The following is a 24,618-nucleotide window of genomic DNA, read 5'->3' on the forward strand; positions in this document are numbered from 1 at the left end:
TACTGCAGCAACATCCCTCTTCAACAACCACGTATCCCGAGTGGGGTCACAGCGAGAGGGAACCTAAGCTAGTAACACAGGGCACAAGGCCAAGGGGGGAGGGGACACACCCTGGATGGGATGCCAGTCCATTGCAAGGCAACCCAAGCAGGACTCAAACCCCAGACCCACCACACAGAGGGCACCGAAGGCACCACACAGAGGGCACTGAACCCACCGTGCGACCACACCCCCCTGCAGCAACATAAATAACAAATATTTTTGTAATGGTAAGAAATGTCCAGTATTGTTATGGTTGACTGAAATGTTTAATTTTCTTCCACTTGACAAATTAAAATTTAATCTGCTTGACAGTTCTAAAGAATTGTGGAATGTCTCAATACCCTCCTAGAAAATATTAGATGGTGTGTCTTGATTGTAATCTTGTCAACCTTCAGCCCTTATTCTGTGGATGTATATGCAATTAATGGGTGTTTCTGCCTCTATGTTGGGTCACCTAGTGTTCTTCAAAAAACAACTTCCTGCATTTATTCATGTAGCTGATGCTTTTCTCCAAAGCAACTTACACTTATTTATTCAGCTGGGGCATTTTACTGGAGCACCTTAGGGTAAGTACTCTACCCAAGGGTACTACAGCTAGGACTCAAACCTGCAACCTTTCGGTCTAATAGCAGCAGCTGTAACCACTACACTACCAGCTGTCCCACAAAGTTGCTTAAGGTTTTCCTATGAAAGCAAAGTTTATGTAAAGCACATGGTTACATTTGGTGCAAGGAACAGCAACTGTTGTTTTGCTAAAAGGTATGAAGATGCTCTGAGCCCTGACTAAGGGAACAGCATGGATCAAACCTGAGCATCCATAAATATTACCGCTCACCACCTCCTGTATCCCCGTCTCAATACCTCAGACAGCTGAGGGGCTGAAGAAGTCACCACATGCCTTGGTCTCATTAAGAGCCCTCTCTAAGCACGAGTGCAACTGTCCTTTTCTGGCTCATCTGTTAATTACCGGCATCTGCAGTGATAATGAAGTATTAATGAGGAGCCAGCAGCACGTTGTTGGGTCGTGAAGTCTCCACGTCACAGGCTTAGACAAAGCACTTGCAGACATACTGGCAACCAGGATGGTCCCGGGAAAAAGGACTAGAATGCAGCAATATGAAAAAACAAAAATAGAATTTTTTTAAATTTTGTTGAGTGTGAATATATTAAGCTGGTCCTTAACAAGAAAATGTTTGCTCTTTCTGAGTCAACCCTATGAAATCAGCAATTATAATAAAGAATCTAAAGAATCTGGTTGTGTCAGTTGCCAGGCAGCTCAAAAAGCAGACATGGTCCCAGTTATGAATTCAATAGACATTTTAAGTTCTGTATGTTTACATTTTACATAACTTTATATTTGACAGACACACCAGATAATTTATGTTACAACAGAACTCCTGTTTTCCACAACGCTGGAAATTGAGTTACACCTCATTGGAAACTGAGTTTGGCTCAAAATATTTAGAAGTTATACCCATATTTTTTGTATGTATGTATGTGTGTGTGTATGGATGGACCAAGACTTTGGACTACATCATTTTATATGAAGTATTAACAGGAGTCTGTGAGACAAGTATTGAACCATTGGTTACCTTCAGCAATTTTCTGTCACAAACAAAGTATATAATTTCCCATGCCCTTCAGTTTTCCATGGTCCTGTTACGTTGCTCACAGCACTCCACCAACATCACACCATCTCTAATCTTTGGTCAGAGATACCCTCGTACCAGATCTCCCCTTGACCTCTTACTTACTGATCAAAAAATGTTTCACCACCTCGGAAGTAACATATTCAGCTGTGATTTCTGTAGATACTGTTATCTACAGCTGAAGACTTATTGCAGCCCAAAAAAAACTATAATCAAAACAAATAAAAGTGGAAGAACAATTAATTTCTAAGGACATTTTCAAAGGTACAGTGTCTATATTATATTTTTGGAATACTGAATCTATCTATCTATCTATCTATCTATCTATCTATCTATCTATCTATCTATCTCTCTATCTATATGATACTTACCATGTTCCACATAATTTTGTATTATTAAGAGTTTAAAAAAAAATCAAGGCAAGGGTGTAAATCCAGCAAACACAAATTAAAAACATTTTCTTTGTGCATTTGTTAAATTTTTTCCAGCCCTGGGCTTCTTAGGCTAAGTTTTACAGGGTATAACATTATCTCCGAGCTCCTGTATTAAATGTCTGCCTGAAGGAGGGCTTAGAAGATTTCTGCAGAAATGACAAAGCTGTTTAAATACAACTTTAACTGATAGAAAACACAAACCCTAAAAAAAATCTTAGTCGTTAACAAAACCTTGATGTGTACTACAGTTCACTGATAACTGCTTGAGAAAATCAAAAGACAACAACCTTCGAATCACTGCCAATTCAGCCGTGCCAGATTTCTGGAAGCTATTCCAACTTTGCTCACTCTGCTAATGACACTTACACAACTGTGTTGTCAACAAAATAACGTGTGGAATTCTTTTCTCACATAACTCTGAGGTTTGGCATATCAATTTTTCTTGTTGTTATGAAATGGAAATTTAAGTAAAGGCTGTATGGTGTGGGCAGAGGCTAAACAGTCTCAAGGTGCCATGTGAATGATTATTGTTTTTAAAGGATTAAAGTAATGTTTTGAATCGCAAGGAAATCAGCTCTTTGCCTTCCATGTAACATTAGACTGCAAGAAAAATTTTATTCACGCCATTGTTAGAAAAAAATCTTTGTGAAATGCATTATATTCTGATGATAACATTTCGAATCCTTAGAATGAAAATAACTAGATGAACAGTTAGTTATTGTGAACATTTTGTAACCCTATCAACTTTCTAACATTGACTCTTTTCTGGATTGTTTTCAATACATTTTGCTTATACTGGGTGGCAAATTGCAAAGATACTTGTTTGTACATGTTACACAATACAGCTACTAGGTAATGTTTCTTCTATGCAGTTATTAGCCGGTACAAACGTCCTACCACACAAAATTACAGATATTCTTACATTCATTTTATTGTATTTAACAAAATTCCTTGATCGTATGATAAAAAACAGATCTTTAAAATAATTTTCCGTTTATCAAATGTAGAAACAATGAAATACATATATAGAGAATTCCCTGTAAAACAACATTTGTGCTCCATTGATGTCCAGACTTTTTTCTTGGATCTTGCCTTTTTTATCATGTCAACACAAATTAATGTTTCGCACAAATGGTGAAAATAAATCACGTCTGAAGCACCCAAATTCAACAGTAAAATGTTCTGGTGCTTCCCTGGTACCATGGTTCCTATCCCTCTTACCTAGAACCCACAGCCATGCAACCTACCCCGAGGTAAAATCTTTCTCTGCTAACCCTATGGCGCATTCATAGACAGTGAGGGGAAAGATATTCCCCAAATCCTTATAGGTGCCATTTAATTTGATCAAGTATTATATAGGCAATCCTTGGATAAACAGATATTAAAGAAATAAGAGCTGTTCACCCTCAGCAAGGTGACTGCTCACAGCATACAGGAAATGCCACCAGTGTTTAAAATCACAGCTTTGGGACTGATTTGCAAAAGGTATGTTATTTAAATTGATCAGCATTGATTTTGCATCATTTCTTTAATTTGAAATTCAATAACATTGATTTTACTTACATAGGATACAGCAGAAACATACTATAGGACAGATACTGCATAACGCATGAGACGTTGGTGCACAGGAGATATGAGGTGATCCAGTAATACCCAAAACAAAATAGAGTTACAAATTATACATATTACACTGATCGTTTCCAGGCAACTTTAGGATCATTGGAATCTCGATCAGCATAAAAAGGCTCAAACTAAAGGTGTTATTAGTAAATCGGTGAATAGAGAATTTCACTGGGTGCTCTCCATCACAGATGTACGCGCACATTTCTCAAAAGATGTACAGCCATGCCAATGTCAATGCTCTCATGTGTCTCCTGCGTGTCCTGTGTGCTCCGTGTGTCTATCTCCATGTCTGTTTTGTCTTTTAATACAGCCTATTTTTTATGTTCTTAAAACAAAAGCCAGTTAAGAACTTTTAGCTTCCTATCCCTGGTCTGTGGGAAATTACCACATTATACAAGCAGCTTACATTGTATAACTCTGTAAAGTATACAGGTCACAGTACCAAGCAAAGGAATAATAATAACACAAAAGATATGAGATAGCCTACCTGTGATGGACTGACATACTGTCCAGGGCTTACCCTCACTTTGTACCCAGTGATTCTGGGAAAGGCTCCAGACCACCATGAACCTGATCAGGACAAATTGTCAATGACAATGGATGGATGGATGGATGGATGGATATGACATAGCCTTTAATTTAGACAACAGTTCTGCAGCTTTTTGGACATTGTCTTTCGTAAAGTAAATAATACAAAATGTAGACAAGACAAATGGAGCACAAAGCAGTTGTTTCGTTCACCCTCCTCATTTACATGTATTCATTTAGCAGACGCTTCTCTCCAAAGCGACTTACATCTCATAGAAAATACAATTTGAGCATCACATTAGGAGAAAGAGAGACATAGATGCAGACTTGTGATTCCACAGTGTTTCATCTTTTCAACTTTTTCCCTTAAAAAAACAGAAATGTGCTGTAAGATTCATTACTGAAGGCGTGCAAGAAGAGTAAGGAGTTTTTTGCTTGTGCTCTGCTTATTTAGTGTTTTGTTCAACATCACCGAGGTATTTATTTGAAATTAAAGTTATTTCTCCAGTAAAGCATTTTTCATATTTAAACATTGACAGCCAACTATTATGTGAAGTTTAGGTGATACATCATAGCTGCTTTTAAATCAGAATTCTCATGAAAGCAGTGTTGGTTACACAAGGGAAGCCTGTAGTGCAGTGTAGTACAGTACAGTACAGCACAGGTAAGTGGCTCTGAAAGCAATGCTGACACCTAGAGGCCACATGTTGTTATTACTGTGGAAAACGGCTCATTCCTATTGGTTCTTCCACTTCTGAAGCCCGAGGTGCCACAGATTCCTGACAATTAAACATTTTTAAAGTCGAGTTTGGGCCTTTATCCACTGGACAACATACAAGAGTGTGGGCTTCTATTCTATGGTATATATCATAGTCCCTCAAATTGACTTTGAGTGGACTTTGGGTATTTATTGTTCCGTTTTAATTGGAGATGAACCATAATGCTTCAGCAATGTGCAAAAAAAGGAGAGGCTTTTTGGCTAAGATAACTAACAGGAGGAAAAAGCACAGGGGAATAGTGCTATCAAGTTTGCTGAACACATAAAAGTATAAATGGAGAGAAAGAAAAACCCACAGCGTGTAACTCTGTCCTCTGAGTACTTTGATTTGCAACAAAACGTTATGTGTTTCACAAAACTGGCATTGATATTTTTTCTTTTGTGTTTGCGTTAATACTTTGAGGAAATCAAAAGATGCCTTGAACCCACATTGTCCTTTGCTAGTTGTGAACCATAGTGATGTGCCTAACCGTAAAGGCAGTGAGTGGCCTCACAGGATACCTTGACTTCAATAATTGCTCTGACTGGTTGTATAAGGGGCAGGAAATTTACAGGCACAGGTTGGAGGTAATGAGCTCCATCTACTCTGTTAATTGTACAAAACCAACTATAGACTTTAATTATATAATTAACTATAATTGTCGGAGCTGTTGTATAGCAGACACATACTGCTAACTGGCAATCAACCTAATATGACTCACTTCTGTAGCTGCACTGGTAATTGTGATTTAGTGTGAATTTAATTTTTTTGTTTCAGATGTACATTTATTTAAATAAAATGAATAAATGTAAATCTACAGAAATCTGACACTATAGGTCACCTTTGACAAAGGTATCACTTAAATACTAGTTAACTAGCAGACTGGGGTCTTCTGTATTTATTTCATATTCATAACATGTAATTTTATCAGCACAGCAGCCTATTATTATAAATATTAAAAATATTTCCAAACCTTTCCAGCTGTGCATTAAAGCTCTTAACATTGCTAGCAGGTCAGAACTGTCAGCTGAGCCTAATTTGAATGAAAGCAATTTGATTTGCAAGTACATTTGCAAGTACTTTTCCCCCTTATGCTTTTAGTTAAGTAGATTGCTGGGCAAGTACTTTATGTAATTGTGTTTTACAGTTACAGTACATTACTTGAGTATCGGTTTTGATTACTCGAGTAACTTATGTATTGTGTCTGACTGCTCTGTTCATCATTCAGTTTCCTCACAACGTCCTGTTATTCCAACATGGCTCCATATATGCTGATAAAGAGGGTTCAAGAATGATTTCCTGAGCTCTTGGATGAACTTAAAGACCTTCCATGGCCTCTCCAGTCATCAAACCTAAATTAATGGTAAGTTCTGGAGAGCATAACTTACCATTAATTTAAGTTTGATGAATATGGAACATGTTTCCACTTCAGTTTCTCAAAAAATTAGGTTTTGGTATAGAAGAAGGGTCCTATGTTCCACTTGTTTGAAAGCATTCTGAAAAAGACCAAAGGTGCTCTGAAACCAAAGGGTAACATATATATATTGTTTTGCGTTTCCCTGATTTTGTCCACCTCTGGTCTTTAGCCACCAACAATACATCTCGGCTTGATGATACTTGCATGAAAATGTATTTTTCTTTTTTTACAAGTCTGTTAATGCATCTTTATCTAGGCAAAAACAAGCACTTAACAGCTCTTATGGGGATTACCTGAAAAAAGTGCTGGAGAAAAGTGAGCACTATGAAGAAAGAACACTTCAATTACTTTAGAGCCCCTCCCAACCCCACATTTTTATTGCTAATGATTTCCTAAGAGGCTAAACTAACAAGTGGATTGTTATCAGCCCAGTATTGTTATTATAAAATGCCATTTAAATGTTACCACTGATTGGAAAAGAAGTAGCAACAATAGACTGAAGATACACATCACTGAATCACATTAACAACCAGGAACATGAATCCAAAGAGCATTTACCCTGTACTTCTCCCTGCCATCCAGAATGAGGTTTGATTGGACCAATTAGATCTATCCGGATTCAGGAAAACACTTGAAATAAACAGGCAATTACAGTAAATATGCAAGAGCAATAGAAAATTTATTTCAAATGATTGTGTTACACCCAAAATTCTGTTGTGATATTTCACCCTTGGTATATTCCTCCAATGCATCACATTCAGTACACTCTTTTAAAAAACAACAAAAAAAACTTTTCTGTTTTCACGCGGAAAATTTCTCTCTTCAATACATTTCTGTAGTAGGTGCTCTATGTATCATACGCTAGTGAAGAAATGTTCACAAACTGGAACTGTTTCAGTCCAGACATAATACAATCAAGAAAGAACTTAGAGAAACTTTTTGCATGTGCATGCAGGCAAATGTTCTGCATATATTCTGTAAATATATCTGCATAGTTTACTGCAACATACACTGTTGGGCAGAGCCCACAAAACTTCTCAGGGCTAAACATAGTTTTTATTTTCTTACTTCAACCCCAGGTCAAAAGTCATGTGGTGATTACAACGGCACTGCTTTCTGACCACTCCATTTCTTACGAAATGCTATTCATCATATAGCTGCCGTGGGTCCCAGTACGGAGACCGCAGTCCAACCCTGTCTACAAGGAAACGTAGCACAGAAAATTACCAGTGTAGAAAATAAAGATATACATTTTGCTCACTGGGTGACTCTTCCTTCTTATAGGCTGTTCTCATTTTTTTTTTTACAATTTATTCATTGACTTCCTTCCCTGCTAAGCGAAGGACCACACAGCACAAACCATGTGACTTCCGTCCTTATGAAACTGAACAGAATTCTCAGTACTGTCTCAGTTCTACCCACTCTTGTTCAGCCCCACTGTCGAAATCTCACAGTTCTTCAAACTGTGTATTGCATTTGTATATAATCTTTTCAATCTTGTTAGAAAAAGTGTGTGTGTGTGTGTGTGTGTGTGTGTGTGTGTGTGTGTGTGTCGGCATATTAGACATTTTTCAAAATAGAAAACAAAGACATTGTAGATGCTAGTGTGCTTGGATTTAGCCAGCTTAGGGAACTGCACAGTGACAGTCTGTAAGTTACATTCAAATTTCATTAAGCAAACACAATCTTCCAGTTGCTTGACCCTTAACAGTAAGACTTCAAATAAATAAGTTCCTAAATATGCGATTTATTCCTTCCACTCCCTGAAGCACCACCTCGCTCACTCGACATCAACTCACACACCAGAGTAAAGTAGAAAATAATATCATGGACAGCGATTCAGGCAAGGAAAGTGCCTGGTTAGCAAACTGGCACAGCAAACGCCACAGGCAAAAATTTCTTGAGGTCTGACAGGAATTCCCTTCCTACATCGGGAGTCTGGAGGATCTCAGTGCTGACCCGCATCCCGGATCCGGCAGGCCACCGCCGTGATGAGGGCTGCACCCTTTCCGCTGCCATCCTCAGACTGCACGAGCGTGACCTCGCAGTTGGGGGCCAAGTCTTGCAGTGTCTCACGCATGATGCTGGAGAAACTGTGACACGGAGCAGAGCTGGTCAGCACAACGGGGCGAGTTTTTACATAAGCAGAGACAGGTGTTAACTGGATGCACACCACATCTGGTGTGAACCCCAACCAGCAAACCCATTACTTCGGTGCTTGAACTGTTTCGGACAGAGGCAGCAGGACATAGTCTTTAACACAGATTTGCAACCTGAAGGTTGCTGATTCACACCCCACTGAATAATGTGTCTTTTTCAGACCAATCAAAGTTAAGTTCCTACTGTGTTGGTGTAGCCTGAGGTGCAAAAGAAGGACTCACTGTGGATGAAGCTTGTAGAGAGTGCCGTCCACCCCAACGGTGATGCGGAGGTGTGAGAGACTGCGGTTCTGCCGGATCTTGTCGACCACAGCAGCAAGGCCTGCCCCGCACAGCTGAGCGGCTCGGCGCGCCACCACGGTGCATACCTCTTTCACTAGGATACTGTCGTCGCAGGTACTGCTGGTTAGGCCCAGGTGCTGCAGGATAGAGCGAACCTGGCGCAGGGCCAGCCGGTCGCTGGGGAAAAGCAGAGTACAGGGAATGGCAGCGTTAGGCGACAGTGCAACAAGTGTGATAGCTCAGCTCAGCAGGGGAAGAACGACACGAGGGAGACGATATACTCCTACCTCTCGATCTGGGATAGGAACCGCGTCTCAAAGATACCACGCGTCTTCAGCCTTTCGCTCAGCTTCCCGCGGAACAGCAGCCCCTTAGAAGTGAAGTCCAACAGTATGTTCCTCACAATCTCCCCCAGGTACATCCCACTGATCATCTTCTCATACCTGAAACCCCACAGAGAAACAGATGTCCAATTATGCCACAGAGATAGAACCAAATCTATGGACAGAGTTTCTGTACCCCCAGTGGAAAGGAAATTAAGGCAACAGAGACAGAAAGACCACATGTTCTTGACCCTAAGGGCTGTAATTTCCCCAAATCTTAGGTCTGGATGATGTCCATCTCTTGGACAAGACTCCAGTCTATCACATATCCATTTAACCTTTATGGTTAAGTATTTAAGGCAGAGATTACAAATTAGGTGTATCTCAACTGAAACGTGTGAGCAAAGCCACAAGACTGAGATGTTTGGACACAAGGTCTGTGAAGTTAAACATGGGTGTTATGAGTGGTGTGTCATCCCTTTGCTCAGCTTAACCGATAGGTTTTCTCAGCTTCCCATGCTGGTACCTCTGCTTGCCAGGGTTGGCGGAGCTGTTGTCAACGGCTCTGTCAAACTCCGTGCAAAAGTCATCCAGTTCGCCGCTGTCCCCAAAGGCCCCCCACTCCATGTTGATGCACATGCGACCCTCTTCGCCCTCCACCAGCTCCACGTTGTGCATCTCCTCCATGTAGCAAGCATTGGTACCTGTACCTGGAGATGCAGAGTACACAGACTATTAGGCTGAAGGACACCCACAGTCAAGACTTCAATAGCTGGAGATGCAGAGTCAACAAAGTCCAGCATAGGGTCAAAGCAATGACATGCAAAAGGTGGCTTCAGTTACTGTCCATCTCTCAAGCAACACAACAGACTGAAAACAACTGATTAGACAGCTGATAGGGAAGTGCTCAGAGCTGTTGTCTTCAGATCTGAAGGTCACAGGTACAAATATAGCTTACTACAGTAGTATTTACCTTAAATTGCTCCAGTAAAATTACCCAGCTGCATAAACAGGTGAATAATTGATGATAGCTCAGCACTGCGAGTCACTCTGGAGAAAAATTACAGCTTAATGAATAAATGTAAATGATGCAGAGACGTACCCACAATAAGCCCCACTTCGCACTCTAGGTCCTCATAGCCACAGGTCATCATGGTGCCGACTGCATCATTTACCAGTGCCACCACATCCAAGTCAAATTCCTGCAGCAGGGAGGAAAGATCAGAGCAGGTGTAAAGAACTGCAAGTTGTCCCCTTGGTTTCTGCCCTCATTCCAGCATAACCAAGCAGTCACACTGACCTCCTGCCTATGAATAGCATCCTTGAGCAGCTGCACCACGTCCTCTCCTTCACAGCCTGTTGCCCTGAAACCCTTTGTCCACCTTAGCAAGATGCCCTTCATGGGAAAGGAAGAGGGAGTCTGAAATGATACTGGTGGAGGAAGCTGTGCTCAAAGGATGCAGTGTCTGGACTAGTGTCCCACATTTCCATGTAGACGTGTCCTACCTGGTCCAGCTTCTTCTGCTCACAGGGAAAGGAGAAGGTGAAGCCCAGAGGCAGGCGCCCGCCCTTCATACCCATATACTCCAGGAAGTCAGCGATGCAGTGGACAATATGGTCAAACAGCTGCCACGTGTGGGAAGAGACAAAGAGGGTGAGAGAGAGGATAACCAAAGTGAACATGAGAATCCAAGAAAGGCGAGAAAACAGCAAGGAAGAGAAAAGAGGTACTGGGATGGTTTGTGGGTGGGGGACCGTTTCTAGATGCAACACACCTCGTCCCCAGTCCCATGCATGATTTCCTGAGGTATGGTGTAAATCTTGTTGTGCATTTCCACACTGCGCCGCTTCCCATTCCGCACTTTCACCAGCAGCACCCGGAAGTTGGTCCCTCCCAGGTCCAGCGCTAGGAAGTCGCCACGCTCTGATGGTTGGGCACAGAAAGAGAATTAATGCACATGTAGAAGCACTCACAGGTAAACTCACAGAGCAGATACAAGATGTTCAGTTTGAAGAACATATCTGATCCCCATGGAAAACAAACAGACAACAAGAAAAATTCTAACCGGTGCCATCTGGTGTGGATCTTACGAAGGTGGGCAGCATCTTAACACTGGCTGTGGAGTGCGTCTCCTTGGCCAGACCCCTGCAGATCTCCTCACTCATCCTCCTTTTCACTTCCAGGAGCTGCTCATGGCTCAGCCTCAACGTGTCCAATATGTGCTGCCGCTCAGCATGCTGGGTAGCCAGCCGGTATGCCACTGCTGTGACCATGGCCGCCCCCTTCCCGCTGCAGTCCTCAGAGCGCAGGAAGCGCACGTCGCAGTCTGGCACCAGACGTCGAACCATCTTGTGTAGCCGTCGTGCAAAACTTGGAAATGGACAATGGAGTTCAATCAAGGGTGTGCGCCAACACACCATAAACACACACCATAAACACACACACACACACACACACACAGACCAAACAAATATGAACACACTTGTTCTCACAGGATACCTGCACAGGAAGTCAAAGAAAACCACTCACTGTGGCTGGTTCTTGTAAACGGAACCGTCCACCCCGATGGTGGTGCGCAGGCGCTCGGCGGCCTTGTTGTCACGGATCTGCCTGAGCACGGCAGCCAGGGAGGCAGCGCACAGGTGAGCGGCCCGCATGGACACCACCTGACACACCCGCTGCGTTGCTATGCAGTCCTCCGCAGTGGGATCCAGACCCAGATCCCGAAGCACTTTCTCGGCATTCAGCAGCCCCTCCTTGTCCCTGGGCATGCAGTGTGCATCAGTGTAAAAACCTGACACCTGTACACAGACGCTGCCTCTGGTGCAAGCACTACTACAGAAAGACAGGGCAATGTTACTGAGGCTTCTCAACACTATTTAATGGTTCCTGATCTCAAAACTATTTTATGAAAGACTACATACACAGCAGACAGAAGAATTGCATTTCAGCGATGAGAGAAAAACCCCATGGAGAGTTGGTGACAGAGACTGACCTCTCACTTTCAATGGCAGACACATAGGAGGTCTTGAAGTGGCCGGTGGTGAGAAGGTCAGCGGTAATCTTGCCCTGGAAGATCAGCCCCTCTTTGGCCATCTTCACCAGGATAAGCCTCACCAGCTCGCCCATGTACATGCCGCTGATCATCTTCTCAAACCTGTGATGGGAATCCATCCCTTAGGGATTCAGCACCACCTTCCTTGCTTCCTTCCACGTACGGCACAGTCAGGCACCAGTGTCAGAACCACAGCTGAGAGATACTGGAACTGGACCGCATGTTGCTTGTGTGTCCAGCTCTAGTATGGGTGCTGCACCATGAGCAAACACCCTTCCCACACCCCACCAACTCTCTACCCTCGCTTACAGCTGCTTCCCAGGGTTCAGGGATCCAGCATCGATCTCCTTGTCGAACTCCGTACGCAGGTCGTCTAGTGCCCCGTCGTCCCCAAAGGCGCCCCACTCCATGTTGACACACATGCGGCCTTCATCCCCATCCACCAGCTCCAAGTTCCTCATCTCCTCCATGTAGCAGGCATTGGTGCCCGTGCCTTGTGGGGGTAGGAGCACGCACACACACACACACACACACACACACACACACACACGGTGACTGTCATGCCAGAGGAGGCAGTGCTAGAGAGAGGGACAGTTCTCAGGGCTAAGAGAGACTCACCAATGATGAGGCCGATCTCACAGCGGTGGTCATCATATCCACAGGTCATCATGGTACCCACTGTATCGTTGATCACTGCCACAATGTCGATGTCAAAGTCCTAAAGAGAATGACACAGATGACATGACATGACACAGAATGACATATACAATATTCTATCAAGCATTATCATTGCCTTAAAATGCACAGCAATAGTTCACTGCTGTCTGCTCTTCTGACCAAAAACGATACATCATCAGTAAATCAGGTTGCCTAAATTACAGGTATCAACCCAGCATGTGCCCTGACCATAAAGAGGGCTAATTACCAGGTTCATTAAATTAGCGGGCTTCTACATGAGCACAAAAAAGCCAATATAATATTTCCCAGAAGTTTTTTATGCTGGTTTTACATATTAAATAGTCATAACGTAGTTGTCTCAGTGATTAAAATGTATTTGGTATGAAACCATCTATCCATCCATCCATCCATCCATCATCAACAACCGCTTATCTATGTATATCTGGTAGATTGGTTAATGCATATTTCACAATATTTGCAAGCCATCAGCGGATGCAGATATATACAGCAACAGCTGTTGCATTTCTATTTTATGTGCCAACTTCGGCTGAAAAATGACTCGGCTCTACACAGGAACAGGAACCTTGGAGGCGTTAAGGCAGACGTGCCAAACTGCACAAATCTTCACTCCACCCTCCCTTCCTCCCTCCTCGGTCCATCCGGCCGTCCACACACCGTACCGCGATGCTCTCACTCACCCCTCTCTTCTTAATGGCCTTTCTCAGAAGGTCCACCACATTCTTGCCTTCCACGCCACTGCACTTGAAGCCTTTGGTCCAGGTCACCAGGAAGCTCTGTGCACAAAGAGCCACCATGGAGACAAAGGCTCATTTTACATCTTCACCCACAGTCTCTTATTTTATTGAATAATAAATCTGGCTACTTGCTGAAGAAATGCCGGTTACACCTCTTGTCCAAGAGTATTTTAAATTAGAAACCATAATGGAAAACATCTGTCCTTAACCGCTGTGTAAGCTCACACCCTCACAATACAAGTCCTCATTCCTGGAATGTGATCTGTTCCTCTTTGTGATGACAAGGGTCGGGGTGCTTTCTGCATGGCTTCACATTTAGAGTTGTTCCACTTTTAAACATCAGGAAGACACCCACTGCTCATTAAACCATTTAAATTGTTTGGTGATTCTGGTCAAGTTTTGGGACTTGAACCAGCAACCCTACAATGTACAGTTCAGTGCCCTTAACGCCTGTGCACACTGTTGCCAGCAAACACTGGCAAGGATGCTCATGCCCACCTCATCAATTTTGGTCTGCTTGCAGGGGAAGGAGAAAGTGAAGCCCAGCGGAAGCTTCCGGTCTTTTATCCCTAGCTTCTCCATGAAGTTCGCCAGACACTCCGCTATATGGTCGAACAGCTACAAGGAGGAGCAACAGCAAAGACAAATGCAAGTTCAGCTGTGGTGGAGTTGAGCTGAAGAAACAGATCAGAGCTCAGTGGTTTTTGTATCCCCCTCCGACTAACTACTTAATCCTTTTCTTTCCCATTACAATAAAATCTATTAAATTTGATTTGGAAGTTATCACCACAAAAAAGAATGTAGAACAGTAGAATATAAACAAGATGACAAGGTTCTGAAAAAATGGATCTCTTTGAACCAGTGGCAATCAACGACATGCCACGACCTCCCTCCCGTGCATTCCTTGTCATATCCCAGGTCATTTGTCTGCTACAGTCAGATATATATGGGTAATTTCTGGGAACGCCACATCCCTGCCTAGATGTTTACCAAATCAGATGAGAAAACAATCAGCTGTCCCTGCATCTCCTCCATCCAGGTCCCTAGTCCTTACCTGAGTCCCGCTGCCCCTCATGAGGTCCTCAGGAATGGCATAGATCTGGTTCTCCATCTCAACCTTCTGCTTCCCATTGTCAGACACTTTCACCAGCAGCACCCGGAAGTTGGTCCCTCCAAGGTCCAGTGCCAGAAAATCACCTTTCTCTGTAAATCACGCGCACACACACACGCACAATTACTGACGATAGCAGAAACTCAAATTGACAAATGAGTTTTATTGCGCATTGCATAATAAATGTTTCTCTCTCCATTGTGTCACAAGGGCCGATCCAACACCCTGCTCCCACACCTTGAACAACTGTCTCTGTCAAGCAGAATGCAAAGTCATTTAAATATTATTACCTTTAATTGAGCAGGACAAGTATAAGATCGGCACATGACAAATATAATAGTGGCAATGACAGGGCAAAGGCTACAGTGAAGTGCAATAAAACAGCGGTCCTGTTATGAATGTTTAAATTGAAGTCAGCGTTGGACTTAGGATTGTTCTATAAAACCTCAAAAAGGAACACCAGATTAAACAGAACAGTACAACAATAATCAACGCAGTGGATCAGCCAGTGATGAGCTAAGCAGAAATTGAGTAAACAACAGGAAGAATTGGGATCACATGAATACATTGCAAAAATGGAGGAAGTGACTTCTCAAGACGGCCTGACCCAAACATCAAAATGACTGCAATTTAATGAGCTGCTCATGTCTTGTATCAACAAGTTGGGAAAACAGAGCAGTGTCTCCGACCCAGCACGTGTCCTCTTCATGGGCCTAATCTCTGTATCACAATGTAATTTCCCTCTCTGTTAGTCGCTATCTCGCAATTCTGCTCACAGACACTGCTGCTATTCCCTATCTTACAGCAACAGCACCCACAATGCTGGAATGGGGCAAAGGGGGCAATAAAATGCAATGAAAGTACAACAAAATCTTTTTTTTTTAGTTCTTCACACACATAATGACTAACACTGAGGTTAATCCCTCCAACAGTAATACCAGTGAAACACTGAAAATGCTGCAGCAGAGACAGGTATATAATTATATTGACATTTATTTATGTAGCTGACACTTTTCTCCAAAGCAACTTCAGAGTGTTAAACAGTTATTTAGCCATTAACACAGGAAGGTAATTTTACAGTATACACATTGCTCATAAGAACCACAACTGAAGGGGAGATTCAAACCTGTAACCTTTAGGGCCAAAGACAGTAGCTCTAACCACTATACTACCAACCATCTCCCTTATAAACACTCTTACAAATAATGGAAAAAAGAATAAGTAAAAATAAGTCACAAAAAAATAAAAATATGGTCTTTTCTCCAAAGCAACTTACAATGTTTTACCCATTTATACAGCTTGGTAATTTTACCAGAAGCAATTTAGGGTAAGTACCTTGCTCAAAAATTTAACAGCAGGAGGTGGGAGTTAAACCTGTAACCTATGAGTCCAGAGGCAGCAGCTATAACTACTATCCTACCCACATGCTACAAGTCTACTAACTGAAGCTATAAAATTACACCGAAAATGAATTGTTTGAATCATGTGCATATCTGGGAAAAAAAGACATTGTACAAATAAAAGTTTAAACAGACTAAGTTTAATAGAATATCATCACATTAACAATAGTCGTCATTCATCGCATATCTTTCCACTCTAAGAACCTTTTCCCGACGAAAATGACCTCGCTAGAACTAAAAAACAGACTGTAATGCTGTAACTGTGAAAACGCAAATTTCACTGGCGGACACCAAAATTCAAGGGTTCTCAGTGGAAAACGGGTGTGTTGCAGATCTACGCCTGCCTCTCAGAGTCAACTGTAAAACCTTACACTGTCTTCAAAAGCAAAACAAAAATCACTTATTGAAAAGCATCATCCCCTTTAAAGGAAGATATAAGCGTAAACAGTGTTTGTGGTATTATGAGTACTAGACAGATAAGGGACTTGTTGGGGGTTTCTCCTTTAACAAGAAACATGACCCCCCCCCATGGCATAAATCTCAGTCAACCATAAGCATCAGGACTTATATTTATTCATTTAGCTGATGCTTTTCTCCAAAGCAACTTACAAGGTTACAGTTACTGCAAGATTACAATTATTTACCCATTTATACAGCTGGGTAATTTTACTGGGGCAATTCAAGGTAAGTACCTTGCTGAAAGGTACTACAGCTGGAGAGCAAACCTGTCACCTTTGGAGCCAAAAGCAGTAGCCCTAGCCACTATGCTACAAGCTGTCCACACTTAAAATGCCTTTCTCACAAGGCTGTTCCCATGTCTCGCAGATAGCTTGTGTGGACACACACCGACCTGAAATCTTGCTGGTCGCACACTCCACATGCTACCCTCCCCCTTACCTGTGCCGTCCGGAGTGGACCGAACAAAAGTAGGCAGCATCTTGACAGCAGCTGTGGGGTTAGTGTCTCGCCCGAGCCCTCGGTCCATCTCCCGTCGGAAGCGTTTTGACACATCCATCAGGTTCTCTTCTGACAGCCGCAAGTGGTACAGGAATTTGTCCACCTGACAGAAACAGGGGACAGTGCCGCTTGAGATGGATACGGACGAATTTACAACAGCACGTTCAATGTACGTGCTCAAAGCCAAAAACCATACATTGAAACATCGATCCTAGTTTATAGTCATACTTGCTTCCAGAATATATTATCATACTATTTCCCTTATTCACTTTGTAATTTTTTTTTTGAATTATGGGTATATGTAAGAACGATGTAAGAAAGAATGAGATCCTGGATACAAGCGACAGAAATGAGTTTCCTCCGCAGAGTGGCTGGGCACACCCTTAGAGATAGGCTGAGGAGCTCAGAGTAGAGCTGATGCTCCTCCGCATCGAGAGGAGCCAGTTGAGGTGGCTCAGGCATCTATTCCGGATGCCTCCCGGACGCCTCCCTGGGGAGGTGTTCCGGGCATGTCCCACTGGGAGGAGGCCTCGGGGCAGACCCAGGACACGTTGGAGAGACTACGTCTCCCGGCTGGCCTGGGAACGCCTTGAGGTTCCCCCAGAGGAGCTGGAGGAGGTGTGCGGGGAGAGGGGAGTCTGGGGGGCTCTGCTTGGACTACTGCCCCCGCGACCCGGTCCCAGATAAGCGGAGGAAGATGGATGGATGGATGGATGGATGGGCATATGTAAGACAGCAAGATGAATGTGGTACATACATCTTTGTCACAGTAAAATATTGCATGTAATATACTGTATTTAATTTATAATGTCCATAAATAGGTGGACAATGTGTGAGGAGCTAATATAACACTGAACAACAAAAATTCATTGGAAGTTGCTTTGGAGAAAAGTGTCTGCTAAATGAATAAGTGTTAAAATAAAATGACTCCACGAGCAATGAGGCTCAGGTCCTTGACCCGGAGTACAACAGCAAGGCCCTTCCAGGGCTGTAAAGGCCCATTAAGACGCTGCCGATTGCTTAAGCTCCACTTGGGCTTTTTTGTGCTCTATTCAGCACAATTTCTACTTGTAATAAATTCTGCGTTCTTAAGAAAAACATCCAGTGTGCTTTTCCTGTGCTTGTAAACTTAAAGCAGTTCCGTTTTTTTTTTTTTTTTTTTTTTTTTTAAACCAAACACCAGGTGAATTTACCCAGTCTCTCGTTCCAACTGCTTTTGAGTAAATCACAAAGACCACCACTTTGCGCTCCACCTCATGTAAATACAATGTAAACTACATAGTATGTTTCACATTTCCCTGAATGCTAATATACCGCTTTCTACACCCCATTGCCCCTCCACCCCCTGTTCCCACACTCCCACTCCCCATTCCCAGTCTCGCAGCTCTCTGACAGTACAACAGGAAACATCAGAGAGCTGAACCAAGGCCTCAAAGGAATATGATATGGACGAGTCAGAGGACATGTGACTCTGAGGACAGACCGGCTGTAAATCACACAGAGCACCAGGAAACTGGAAAAACACACGCAGAGCACAGTCACAGCTGCAGGTCACCTGTCAGCACACACCCTTAGAGTAACGTGGTGAACCAGTTCCTTTTTCACACATGGCACACATTGATATATGGAGCATATTACCAAAAGTACACAATGTGCTGCGTCACACACTGTGATGGGTGTTACAGGAGCCCTTCAGCACTTTCACCGGGTGGCACAACGCCTTCCGCGTAAGGCCATGCCAAGTATTGCGCAATCACATCTGGGTAAAGTAAAGCCATGACACAGCACAGAAGGTCACTCTGGCCAGAGGAATCTGTCCGAAGCCAAAGAAATAGATTGACAGACGAACAAATACATATATAAGTGACACACAGAAAGAACTCAGAGTCCTTGCCAGGATTGGGAACCCGAAGACGGCGTGCAGAGAAACACATAACAGGAGGAGAGTGAATAAAAAGGCCCACTGTGGGAACGAGTGGTGGGAAAAACGGGAGTCGAGGATGTGCGACAGCAAAGAACAGCTTGGGTATAAAAGGGTTTGGCTATAAAGAAAATCAGGTATAGTCAGGTATAAGTATGGTAGGAAATCAAAGGGGAATGATGAGACAATGACACTGCCACACAGAGGAGAGGGGGACGTGGAATGACAGTTAGGTGAAAGTGAAAGGAGTGATAGGGGGTGCGGTGGCGCAGTGGGTTGGACCGCAGTCCTGCTCTCCGGTGGGTCTGGGGTTCAAGTCCCGCTTGGGGTGCCTTGCGACGGACTGGCGTCCCGTCCTGGGTGTGTCCCCTCCCCCTCTGGCCTTACGCCCTGTGTTGCCGGGTAGGCTCCGGTTCCCCGTGACCCCGTAAGGGACAAGCGGTTCTGAAAATGTGTGTGTGTGTGTGTGTGTGTGTGTGTGTGTGTGTGTGTGTGTGTGTGTGAAAGGAGTGATACTGGACAAACAGCACCTTGTATGGAAATATCAGGATGAGGAGTGTACTGCCCACTGGGCTCCTAGTGACTTCATGGGGAATCACACACACACAGAGCATATGAGCAGAGCAGTGTCCCACAGTGGCAAAGTGGCTGTCCCACCAACCTTGTTTCAACTTTAATCTCTAGAAATCCACTAATTCACATAATAGACTGAATGCAGAGGAAGCAAGATGGAAAGAAGGATCCGGAGACCTGCAGAAGGGGAACTTAGCCATGAAACTTTGCGCCCTCAAAAGGAAGGACATGTCTGAATAAGAATGAAAGTAGGACAGGATAGGAAAGGGGATGGGCAAGCAGACAAAAGATTACAGAAAGCAGAATGGCAAACGTGCTCTCAATTTACCGGTCGATCTACGTTCCTACCCTCACCTATGGTCATGAACTCTGGATCATGACCGAAAGAATGAGATCGCGGATACAAGCGGCAGAAATGAGTTTTCTCCGCAGGGTGGCTGGGCGCACCCTTAGGGATAGGGTGAGGAGCTCAGTCACCCGGGAGGAGCTCGGAGTAGAGCCGATGCTCCTCCGCATCGAGAGGAGCCAGTTGAGATGGCTCGGGCATCTGTTCCGGATGCCTCCCGGACGCCTCCCTGGGGAGGTGTTCCGGGCATGTCCCACTGGGAGGAGGCCTCGGGGCAGACCCAGGACACGTTGGAGAGACTACGTCTCCCGGCTGGCCTGGGAACGCCTTGGAGTTTCCCCAGAGGAGCTGGAGGAGGTGTGCGGGGAGAGGGGAGTCTGGAGGACTCTGCTCGGACTGCTGCCCCCGTGACCCAGCCCCGGATAGCGGAGGGAGAAGAAGAAGAAGAAGAATGGCAAACGATATAGACAAAAGAAAGGGGCGGGGGGAAAGAGAGAGAGAGAAAGAGAGGTGGGTCCAATACACTTTTGCCCTCTAGTAAAATAGAGACAGATGAACTGACTAAGCAGAACAACAGCAGACAGCTGGAAAGGTGCCACCTGTAAAGCCATCGCTGAAACCGGATCTCCATCCTGAGCCAATACTAAAGGGATACCACTGCCGGGAATACGTAGTCTCTTCCACTGGCACAGGACACAGATTTGGAAACAAACACATTTTTTTAATGTCAGAAGAGACAGCTGATGGGTGACAGGACAGTGCACGGGGCTGCCTGCCACCAGGTCTCTGTAAAGCACAACACAGGTACCTCCATACCTGGCACATGGCCACTTTAATTACTCCCTTACCTGGGTGCTCTGCTGCACAGCACTTAATAATTCATAGCATCTGTCCACAACAAAGGCCACCGGGGAAGCGTAAAAAATGGATTTTGACAAAAGTCCTGGGACAGAGATCATCATTTGGGAGAAGAGACCAATAAGCTTTAGGAAAATTCTCCAAGGACATTCTAGTCTATTCTACAATAGACTAGATGAGATGATACAGCATATGATAATATAACATCACATAGGTAAAAAAAGGAGGATTTGTCCCACCAATGTTCAAAGCAGCCTAATGGGTCCCCAGATATTTATACATGACACCACCCAATTCTACTGATAAGAGTTTTTGGTCCTTCCAGTAAGTGACAGATTGTTTCAGGGGAATAACATTTACATTTATTTATCTAATGCTTTTTTACAAAAGCCCCCCCCACTCAGCCATTTCGGCAGCAGGGTAATTTGACTGCATTAAGGCAGGGTAGGTGCCTTTATCAGTGTACTGCAGCAAGAGGTGGGATGTGAAGGAGCTTCCTTTGAGTAGCAGGCTCCACTTGTAACCACTATCCCATCTGCTGCCCCAGTTATGAGGCAGCTCATAATAAAGAGTTTATTACACCACCGGTCGCTGCTGCATTACCACAGAGTTTGACAGCTGTACAGTGTTTAACTGTGTGTGTGTGCTCGGACACACTTTAGTTCCCTCCAACTCGAACTGAGTTCGGAACACCAGGGCCCAAGCACGTCCAAATAAGTAAAGAAACTTTGCTGTTTTTTCTTTTTTCCCCTCCCACCGCGTTTGCACTATTCGAGGAGCGGTCGCATCTCCAAAGCAGAAACAGACCGTCGCCTATTATTACGCTGTTTTTACCCTACGCGCTTCTTACGTCACTAACCGGTTCGCGGATGCCTGTCATACCGGCCGAGACACGTATGTGCATGTATTACCGTGTTTCTCCATGCTAACTTACACTGAGAGAACTGTATACTGTATAGTACACATACTGCAGGCGGTGGGATTTGAACCCGCCCCGGCTCCTTCGACTCGACTGGAGCTGGAGGACGATGTATTTGACCAAAACACTATTCGCTAAACCAGTCACTGGGGGCAGTGGTGCAAGAACATTTCATTATACATAGATACTAGCTCCGCTACGTACTGAAACAGCCGCCATGATGTTATTACTTAATATTTGGTGTTACTGACTGTTCCGCACTGCGCCGTTTATCTTTTCAACGTAGTAAGTACCGCAGTAAGTATGTAGTTCACCTCAGAGTACCTCAGTAAGTAAGTACCTCAGTAAGTATGTAACCTACCACAGCAAGTAAGTACCTGAGTAAGTACCGCGGTAAATAAGTACCCCAGTAAGTATGTAGCCTACCTCAGTAAGTAAGTACCGGAGTAACTACCGCGGTAAATAAGTACCTCAGTAAGTATCAGTATGTAGCCTGCCTCAGTAAGTACCGCGGTAAATAAGTAAGGCAGTGACTGAGGGAAGCTAGCAGGTCTTGAACCCCCAGAAGTTATCGTCTTCGGTTATTGAATTAGTGGCCTACAGTGTCTTAGAAAGAAAGTGCTTCGGTGATTTAACCGTTAGGAGAAGTTGATGTTGAAGATGAGCGGGTTGCGTAGCTGCATCCGCGTGGTGAGGAGGTGCCATTGCGGGGCACGTTTTCGCACCCGGGGGCCGACGCTCTAGGAGACACGTGTGTGTGGAGGTACACATCTGCAGCGGTTACATGATGCTATCCCAACACGGCGACGGCTAGGTGACACAGAGTGTCACACTGGTCTCCCTGTAGGGCCGCAACTCGATTAACACTTTTGTTAACTTTTTGTTCCTCTTCCTCTTGCCGCGCTTCTTTATGTGGCGAAACGAAGTTAGCGGCGCCGAACTTTCGGTGACCTTGTGTAATCATGTGAAACTTCACAAAACACGATGAACTAAAACTAGATGTGCCAAGTTGTGTGTATCTGCTATTCTTGTGTGGAAGTGAAGCGATCGAGACGAGAGAAACATGATGATGATGACTGTATGGAAAAAAAAAAAAAACGGGGAGTCGGAGGAGGAATCCTGCGAGCATCCGATGTGACCCGGCGCACGTAGCTGGACAAGGCGAGGGGACCGCGCTCAGAGTGCAATACGTCACCATGTGCTACATCACCACCCCCACCATCACCATCACCATCACCATCACCGCCGCACGTGGACGACCCCGCCGCTCCACCAAGCTAACGCAGCTAGCGCCTTCCCTCGCCAACTAGTTTCAACTACCTACTTTTCCTGTACTCGCTCTCCGAGTTATTAAGTGGCTCGTCATTGACTGGCTGCCCTGCTCGCGATCGGACACGTGTTCAGTTCTCTGTCTCTGTCTGTGTCGCTCCGCTCTCTTACCTTCTGGACCTGGTCATGATGGAGTTCCGTGAAATAGTACGCCAGGAGATGCGAAGCGATCATCGTGCCGGTTTCTGGTTCTTTTCGTCCTTCTTCGAGCCGTTTCCTGTCACTCACTTACTCGACACACACTTTACTCGTGTCTGTAAGAATTAAAGAGTTATGGTCTTAAATGGGCAGGACGGAAGAATGCCGCATCGAGTGTGTGCCGGTAAATGACTCGTTCTAGGGAAGTGAACTGAACCCATTCAACTTGTGCACGCACACACACTTCCCACTTGAAACCCAAGTCTCCTCGGCGTCATCGCTGCGGCTTGTCCCATTGGCCAGGCCAGAGGTGTGTACACACTCCTCGCACTACCCGGTCTCTGCCTCCTTAGAGAGAGAAAGAGAGAGAGAGTGAGAGTGTGTGTGTGTGTGTGTGTGAGAGAGAGAGAGAGAGAGAGAGAGAGAAAGAAAGAGATACGCTGTACTAGAATAGTATGGTGTGTTGTGGCTACAGCAGGTGTCTTGTAATCTGAACATCCTTGGTTTGACTCCCAAGGTCCTTTTACTTACTTACTCCAGTAGTAACACTATGCTGGGTAAATCACTGTAAGTCACTCACTGTACAAACCGCAACACTGCAAGCCACCTTGGACAATAGCATCAGCAAAAGATATTACATGAAGAATTAAATATTGCAATGTTATATTTCTCTTCAGTGTATCTGGAATTCATTGCAGCACACTATACAGCATTGATTTTTAATAATTAAAATGAACTGCACTTACTGTATGATCACATGTACTTCAGGTATACTTTATATTGTATATATTGTATTGATATACTTAAAGTATTAGTCAATTATATGTACAACCAAATGTACATAGTGCTAAATGTTTTTAAAGCAATATCCTGCCACTGCTCTGAAGACAACATGCTGTAATTTTTTAAAAATCTCTGAAACCTTTTAATATACAGGTAAGCAATCTCAAAACTAAATAGAACAAATTAAAATGCAAACACTATCAGGATCATTTCACTGACAGAAATAGACATGCACACTATTTTCAAGAAAGCAGTAGTAAAATTCTAGTGAAACAGTACAGCCAAATTCTTGCACAAAAATCACTGGGCAAAGAACATGACATTTTGATTTGAGCATATAGAATTTAAGCTTTTGAGGCAAAAAGTATTTTTGAGTACATTTCTGGGATGCTGCCCAATCCCCAGCCCCAAACATATACTATCATTTAAATACATAGAATGTGCTCAGTATTGCAGTACTACAATTTGGGAGATACTTAAAACATACACCCTGTAGAGTGGACAAATGAATAGTGGATTTCAGAAGGGAAAAAAACTAAAATGAAAGTATATTTTGCCACTCTAAAAGACAAAAAGCAC

At 43.9% G+C, this 24,618-nt stretch overlaps 1 protein-coding gene across 1 annotated transcript; it reads right to left on the bottom strand.

The window, feature by feature from the left end:
• Positions 1-7,138: 7,138 nt before the first annotated feature.
• Positions 7,139-23,537, bottom strand: hk2 (hexokinase 2). The gene is made up of 18 exons (XM_018762391.2): positions 23,230-23,537; positions 17,113-17,275; positions 14,759-14,907; positions 14,203-14,322; positions 13,648-13,743; positions 12,890-12,989; positions 12,581-12,764; positions 12,212-12,373; positions 11,746-11,979; positions 11,282-11,586; positions 10,991-11,139; positions 10,722-10,841; positions 10,516-10,611; positions 10,318-10,417; positions 9,742-9,925; positions 9,180-9,335; positions 8,833-9,069; positions 7,139-8,544 (listed from the first exon to the last, which is right to left on the bottom strand). Exons 1-18 carry the CDS (start codon positions 23,290-23,292, stop codon positions 8,400-8,402), a joined length of 2,763 nt encoding a protein of 920 aa, XP_018617907.1. The 5' UTR covers positions 23,293-23,537; the 3' UTR covers positions 7,139-8,399.
• Positions 23,538-24,618: the final 1,081 nt, after the last annotated feature.

The sequence above is a fragment of the Scleropages formosus genome, chromosome 12 (genome assembly GCF_900964775.1).
Source record: "Scleropages formosus chromosome 12, fSclFor1.1, whole genome shotgun sequence".
NCBI classification, from domain to species: domain Eukaryota; kingdom Metazoa; phylum Chordata; class Actinopteri; order Osteoglossiformes; family Osteoglossidae; genus Scleropages; species Scleropages formosus.